Source organism: Dendroctonus ponderosae, unplaced genomic scaffold (assembly GCF_020466585.1).
Source record: "Dendroctonus ponderosae isolate FM_Combo_2020 unplaced genomic scaffold, Dpon_F_20191213v2 Dpon_F_20191213_8, whole genome shotgun sequence".
NCBI lineage: Eukaryota > Metazoa > Arthropoda > Insecta > Coleoptera > Curculionidae > Dendroctonus > Dendroctonus ponderosae.
The window spans coordinates 13,301,726-13,308,784 of NW_026019016.1; the positions used below are offsets into that span (position 1 = coordinate 13,301,726).

At 41.6% G+C, this 7,059-nt stretch overlaps 3 protein-coding genes across 6 annotated transcripts in view; 1 reads left to right on the forward strand and 2 right to left on the reverse strand.

Moving 5' to 3' along the window:
• The first annotated feature begins 357 nt into the window (after positions 1-357).
• On the forward strand, positions 358-1,925 carry LOC109539490. The gene is made up of 4 exons (XM_019907269.2): positions 358-803; positions 861-1,108; positions 1,159-1,267; positions 1,321-1,925. Exons 2-4 carry the CDS (start codon positions 963-965, stop codon positions 1,843-1,845), a joined length of 780 nt encoding a protein of 259 aa, XP_019762828.1. The 5' UTR covers positions 358-803; positions 861-962; the 3' UTR covers positions 1,846-1,925.
• LOC109539488 (caspase) lies at positions 1,855-5,374 on the reverse strand. 3 transcript variants are annotated; one of them, XR_007282114.1, is made up of 6 exons: positions 5,103-5,374; positions 2,848-3,095; positions 2,613-2,791; positions 2,421-2,544; positions 1,988-2,354; positions 1,855-1,941 (listed from the first exon to the last, which is right to left on the reverse strand). XR_007282114.1 is itself a non-coding variant. In XM_019907266.2 (6 exons), the coding sequence occupies exons 3-6, from the start codon at positions 3,035-3,037 to the stop codon at positions 2,131-2,133; spliced, it is 717 nt and encodes a 238-aa protein (XP_019762825.2). In that variant the 5' UTR covers positions 3,038-3,095; positions 3,892-3,995; positions 5,103-5,345; the 3' UTR covers positions 1,855-2,130. The 3 variants fall into 3 exon arrangements, 2 of the variants coding, with proteins under 2 accessions (XP_019762825.2, XP_019762824.2); XM_019907266.2 differs by adding an exon at positions 3,892-3,995 and having other exon boundaries at positions 1,855-2,354; positions 5,103-5,345; XM_019907265.2 differs by having other exon boundaries at positions 1,855-2,354.
• A 322-nt stretch (positions 5,375-5,696) lies between these two features.
• LOC109539486 overlaps positions 5,697-7,059 on the reverse strand; it is a 4,144-nt gene continuing 2,781 nt past the window's right edge. Inside the window, exons 2-6 of one of the 2 annotated variants that reach the window (XM_019907261.2) lie at positions 6,704-6,848; positions 6,541-6,657; positions 6,147-6,472; positions 6,050-6,078; positions 5,697-5,994 (exon numbers count right to left, since the gene is read on the reverse strand). In XM_019907261.2, the coding sequence (XP_019762820.1) occupies positions 5,775-5,994; positions 6,050-6,078; positions 6,147-6,472; positions 6,541-6,657; positions 6,704-6,848 (837 nt within the window). In that variant the 3' untranslated portion in view covers positions 5,697-5,774. The remainder of the gene's footprint in view (positions 5,995-6,049; positions 6,079-6,146; positions 6,473-6,540; positions 6,658-6,703; positions 6,849-7,059) is intronic. The other variant, XM_019907263.2, reaches the window with a different exon arrangement.

Here is a 7,059-nt window from a genome sequence, read left to right on the forward strand (position 1 = left end):
TTGTTGATAAAAATTGTCATTGTATTGAAAGTAAGTTGATTTTACACATATTGTTAAAAGTTGAATAATGGTGTTAATGCTTAGTTGTGTGCGTTCTATAAGATTGGTGTCATTTTGCAATTTTTGTTCGATGATATTTAAAGTTTTATCAACAGGAACGTTAGTGAATAGACTAACAACATCAAAACTTACTAGAATATGGTTTGGATTTGTGTCTATGTCTGATAATTTTGGTAAAAAATGTTCAGAATTTTTAATATAGGAAGTTGTGTTATTTATTAGGGGATTTAAAATGTTTAAAAAATATTTGGCTAAGGGATGTGTAGGTGAAATAAAAAAAATACCCAAAAAAAAGTTTGTAAAAAAATGAATCCGCCTCAACAATATCGAACTTATCTACAACTTGAATAATGTTGTGATGCGTGCCTGTAAATTATCTCATATTGTCGATTTCTACTGCGAATAATCAGCTTTAATGACCCTGGTTTCTTCATACAGAGCCGCACTTTGCAATTTCGCTGGTTCTTCAGCAACCTTCTGCTTCTTCACGGCAAATTCCTCAAGATCGTCCTAATCCCATCCTGCCTGCTCGCATTTAAAGTCGCCAATTCACATGCAGAAGATGCACGCAATGTATGGGACCAAAAGCACCAGGGCATGAAATAGTGCCTTTCTCCTCCTAATTCTTCAACATCATTTATATAGAAATGAGTTTCTAATGCAGCTAGTTTTCCTTCTCAACTCGTCCCGTGTAGTCACGTAGCTTTTGCCCAATTTCGAGTGCATTTTTAGAGGAAAATCAGGTGAGGACAAAAGAGGCATTTTGGTTTTTGGCCCACACCAGCTCCATCTCTTTTCAGTTGTCGTTGAATCACTGTTCAATTAAACCTAGTTTGAATTTGAATATAATTCTTGAATGAAGATAATGAGCGTTTGCTACTGAACGCTCAAAACGCATAAACATGCCTGGAAGCGTAAGTGTTTTCTTAAGGGCCTTTCTTTTATGCACGCTGCTCTGTGTGGTGTTGGCGGAAGGAGGTCGGAAAAAGAAGGACGTTCATCATATGATCGTCTTAAACGAGGATGGGAGGCCTCCAAAAGTTCACAGGTATTCAGCCAATAACTTGTCCTTCAAGGCTCCTCCAAGAGGATTTTTAGAGTGAAAACCTCCTCTCTCGCATCGAGGCCGCGGCGCAAAAGAAAGCCTGCCAAGCCCAAAGCGCGCCCAGCTTCTTCAGAGGAAGAGGACAGTGAGGAGATGCACAAAGTACGTTTGAAAACTGCCAGCCTTCAAGGGAGTGTTTTGTTGACTCTTTCCAGGCCAAGTCCAAGAAGCGCTTCAAGAGCCATCAGAAGCCCAAAAAACCTCAAATTTCCATAGAGGATTATTCCTATGCTGATGCAAAATGGAACCCCGTCAGTTCTGGGGAAGTTTTCCACAAGCACCATCAACCCCCAGTGGTGCCAGTGAGCGGATCCATGCATTTGGGCTATCAGCCCGAACCAATGGAAATCACCACCTCCTACTCCGACTTCTACTCCACAGCTTTTCCAGCATTTTCCCCGATGTATCAACCTCCAAACTTCGGGAACATCCAGCAGCCCTACAGGCCGTTTGACTACTCAGCTGGGGAGCCTCAAAACAATGGCTATTTGAGTGGTGGAGTTTCGGAGAGCGACCAGCATGGAGACGCCAGTGCGGTCACGCCTTTCTCCATTGTGGTGGCGAGTGGGGAGGAAAAGGATCAGAAGGTTCAGGAACTGAAGAGGGAGACTTCCACCAAGCCGACTGGGAGGGGCAAGCTGAAGAAAGGTCGGGGCACCAGTAGGTTTAAAACGAAATGAAACGCCAGGTGGTTTTGAGCGTTGCATTATTTATTGTTCGTTGATTTTTGTAGGTTTTAGCAGTTAAAAACTTTAGTTGATTTGAGTGATTTTTTTGGGCGAGCGTAAAGCTACGTGTGTAAATGCGGCAACAAAAATGCTTAGTCATGCTTCAATTGACACCTTAAGCGCAATGAATCTGTCGTTTATGACAAGGTCCCTTTGGAAACAACAGATTGATTGATATTGAGGTGTCAATTTTAGCATGACTAAGCGTGAGTCATGGACAAGAAGTCAATATATTGACTAGAATCGCAATAGTCTGGTTAGCATACTGGCAATGCAGCACATTTGCTTCTTTTTATGGAACTTCGGCAAAATGCTGTCAGATTCGTAGCCGATGGCAACATCTCGATTAACCAGAGTCAAAATCGACAGCAACTCGCGTGTTTTATAGTGCTTCCGTAACATTTTGCACAAGGATTGAATAAACCAGCTTCCATTTTGAGTGTCGCGCCAAGCATAGTAACCTGGAAAAGTTGCCAGATTTACCAAGCCTTCATCAATCAACCCTGGATGTTTTCTCCTCCCGTTACCTTCCACAGTGGAGAACATGATCAAAATGTCCGCCAAATTCGGAATGGTATAAAACTCTTGATCCCTTCTTGGACTGTCGCTATGGATTCTGACTCCTGAGTCAGCTTGTTCTCCTCTACACGCCTGCAATGAGAATGAATGGAAACACTCTGAGTTCAGACACGTAACCGATCGAGCATTGCTGAGCCCACCTGTATAAAAAAGAGTTTGGGTTTCCCAGCCAGACTGGGGCATTGCGTCCCGGAAAACTTATGGATAACCTCATTGCTGTTGTATGGGCGATCTGTCGCATAAATCGTCCCAAAGCGGCCCCCATGGGATAGAATGGTCACCACCAGGCAGTCGTTGTTTGAATGGTCCATTTTTGATACTAAAACACCTTCAATAATGGCCATAATCCGCACATTTAAGCAAGCAATCTCCAACCGATATCCAGAGTTTCCATGATCTGATCGCACGTGTAGTCGTTGTAGATTTTCACATGAAACCCCATCATTTTAAGGACATTTTCCATGTTGTCGCGATCATGATCGGTGCCCCTTCGCGGTTTGCACAGCATCTGATCGAAGATCAGATGGTTGAAAATCAACGCTATGCCTCTGTTCCGGTGGCGCATGTGGTAGAATTCATCATCAGCAAGGGGGGCTGTAGATTTTTGTGAGTCAGTCTCAAGCCTAAAAAGTGTTCAATTGTAGAGGAGTTGACCACTCAGATTAATGATTAAATTAACTAATTTATTAATCTCTTTGGTTGACCATGAGAAAATCGATTTTTTCGATCAAAAACTAGGCAGTCATCAAGACAGGCTTGGTTAGTTCCTCGTAAATTTGCGAAAATCGCCGGGTTTTTCCGGTTTCGTACAAAAAATTGTTAATTTTCCAAATGAACAAGTTTCTCTTTATCGTTTTGTACAATTTTTTTCCCATCGGTGGTGTGATTTCAGTGCAAAACGACGAATTCTATTTTGGAAATTTTCTAACGTCTCTTTGASAGCTTGTGGTGCTGTCAAAATCGTTTGTTGACTGATTGCTCGGTCATCAGTGCGTTAAAAAAGGAACAAGAACAGGAACATGTTGACAAGTCACTWGGCTGAATCAGTGCCAGARMCRAKCCGACGATTTCTTCCTTTTTCCTTTATTGACCAACACTTTATAAATTTACATTTGTGACCTTCTTACGYCGAAAGGAATCGATTGAGCTCRAAAAACACRCATGYACATTTTTTTTCAATCGCTAATTTTCTAGCTTAAAGTCACATTTTCACTTCAGTCCTTCGAGAAACAAWTCCAACAAATAAAACACTTTTTCCGAAACGAACGTGTAAAAAYCGGTTYATTTAAAACTTCAATTGCAATAAATACTGCTTTACTGACAGCTGATTTCAAAGTTGTGTTTATATTTACTCGTTGCCATGACAAATCTCTTGTGTTCAAAGAGGCGACAAGCGATTGGTCGATCAGGTTTACTTACGTGTTTCCGGAAAAACACGTCACCAGTGACGGTTTCTAGGCAACGAAGGTTGTTGTTGATGTCTTCGATTGTGGAAAAGTAGCGATTTTGTGCGGAAAATACTCCTTGTGGAAGAAATGGATTATTGACGACTGGATGTGAGTGAAATTTTGATTTTTGGCCGAAATTTTTCCAACGGTGGGGTGGATTTTTTGAAAAAATTTAGATTTTCTTGAAACGTTTAAGACATTACATCATTTTCAGCTCACGGACCCGAGAAATGCATCGAACTCATTGGAAAAAATGCTAAAAGTTTCAGATCGGAAATAATAGACATTTTCGGCACATTTTAAGCGTTTTTGAGAGTTCGCGATCTTTAGCCGACGATTTCTTCCTTATTATTGTCCCAAACACTTTATAAATGCATATTTGTGAGTTTTTCCAAAGGGTGGGGATCGATTTTTCGAAAAAATGACTCTTTTTCTGTCTATTTTGAACGGTTTTTGAGCGGTCGCAATCTTCGACGGACGATGTCTTCCTTATTTTCGACCCACAACTTGCATGTTCGCTATTGGGCAACTTCTTAGGTCGGAAACAATCCAATAAGGGCAAAAAACGCGATTGCGAAATTTTGGTCGAAAATTTCATAAGGGTGGTAAGATTTTTCCAAAAAATTCAAGTGCCTCAAAATACCTCGAGTGATACCTCATTTTCATCGGAAAGAGACAAGGAATGCAACGAGCTAATTAAAAGACACCGGAACCTTTCCAGTTCCCAAATAATCCACATTTTCTGTCTATTTTGAACGGACGACATCTTCCTTATTTTCGACCCACAAATTGCATGTTCGCAATAATTTACAAATTTTCTTATAGACAGTGAATGTGTCGAGAATACACTTTGCAAACAATGTTCTAGTGGCAAAATGAGTTAATCGCCGTAAAATTCAAAGCATTTTGTTCGGGAAGTCGTCTTTTCCGTGACGATTGGACGCCCCTGGGTGGCAAATGTTAAGATTCTAAATGTTAAGAGTGGTAAGTTGGGGATGGACGAAGGCGGAATGGCGAAAAGAGCCTTTAAGAGCTAAGAATCGAAGACCTTTCGGGTCCCCTCACACGTACCACTACAACTAGATGCCCGTTTCCCGTGCCTTATTATCGAACAAAGCGCTGATACACCAAAAATAAAGCAAATATTAGCTTTAAGCAAAAACAATACATTTCACTCAATACCTGTTTGCTTGAGGTTTATAGAGGCCGTCTGGTTCACTCATTTGCTCGTTCGTATTCCACGTTAAATCGCGAACAGACGCTACAGATCAAAACAGCAATATCGCATCCTGCGGACTTTACCTATCGATTTTTGGTTATCTTATCATAAAAAAAATGTTTGACACACTTGCATTGCTTTATCCAGTTGGATGGATTAAGCCAGTTTCTAGAATTGCGGAGATGAAGTGTTTGTGCAACACTGACTCATTAAAGTGCGTCGTTTTCAGCCAGGCTGGCCAACTTTTCAAGCGCGTATTACCGTACAAGCCATTGGAAAATACCCTACTTTACCGAAGGTACCAGAGATTTTCAACCAGAAAGTCGAGAAAAACAAAAAAAGATCTTCCATCTGGGCTGAGGACAAAAAAGTTAAAAAAGGCCCCCCCTAGTGTAGGTCTCAGACATGAAGCTATCCAGATCGATAGCCTATTTGTTAGATAGCATTTTTTTAATCAAAAGCCTGATTACTTGATACTGATTAGCGTTCAATATTTTACACATATCCCGTCCAATAAACCGCTAGAAACTTGATTAGAGTGGGTATGGAGATGAGGATTAAAAGGAAAAGTATATTACATGAGTACTAATTAACAGCAATAACAAGTAAAAGAGGACAAAGCCAAACAATTCATGCTAGAACCCTTGAGTGTTGCGATTAGAATTTAAAAATCTTGGTTCGCTGCTCTGGGCGTGATAAGCCGCAGGTTTAGGAGGCTCTTGGTTGTACCAATTGTTCAATTTAGTAGCTGGCGGCTCATCAAAGTAGCCATCGTCTTCATAAACTGAAGAGCGTCCACTGTCCAGAGTGCCATGAGATCTGCGCAGGATCCTCGGCCTCGGAATGGTGTCATCGCTGCAAAACATTCAGTTTACTCACACCCCTCAGGACTTTAACGTGTTTGACTCACTATTGTAGAATGGGTGGCAGCTGGAACCGCTGAAAATTGCAAGGTTTCATCACAAAAATCCCTTGAATCTGCCCAGACTAAAGAGGAGGTTGCTTACTCGAATCGAAGCAACCATGCAAGAAACACCTGCCACCCAGTTGAAGATCCACAGCAAGTATCCTCGAGCAAACAAGGTCATCGCGATACCATAAGCGATTTTCCTTCCGATCTGGTAGCGGAACTGCGTATCCACCTGCTCGTCAAAATCGCAATTTTCCGATACATCACATTTCGCTACTGTATAGTCGAATGGGTTGATCGCCAGATAGTCAACCCAAGCCAATGCATAGATTATGGTGTCTAGAGTGCACATCAGCAATGTCGCTATCCCTAAGCTGAGCAGAATGTGGTTGCTGTGCTTGTGGGCTCTTCTTCGGAAAATCGCTGCAAACAGATGGTTTGCAAACTAATCTGGACGAAAGTAATGACGATGGAGCAACGGGTTGACTTACTGATGCATTCCGCAATGGCCAACCCCATCCAGATCACGCTCAGAACCGTGTAGATCCAGATAAATATGTGGAAGTTGCGCGAAATCAACTGCCGATTATTCTCCCTGTTGTTGCGATCTGGAAAAGTCGGGTAAGTGCCGATCGACTTGATCATTCTTCTTACTTAAAAAATTCTCGTATAGGCAGAAAGTTAACAAGTCGGTGTATGGCGTTTGATTAGTTATTTCGTATTCTAGATGGACTTGAGTTGGAATGTAGTAAAACACGATGCAGACCACTGATAGCACAAACCAGGCGAATCCCTGAATCTGAAAAAGTGCAGATTTAAGCTTAGTGGGCAAATAGACTAATCACAGAATTATTTGTTGTAAATCCACGACCTCTACCTCATTAGGGCGATCTTTTCTTTATTCCTAACTGATTGATGAGTTTGCAATTTAAATTCTACTTTGAAACTAGTTGAGCATAAACTGGAAATCAAGGGCGGACCCAAGGGGGGGCTCAGGGGGGTCAGGGGGG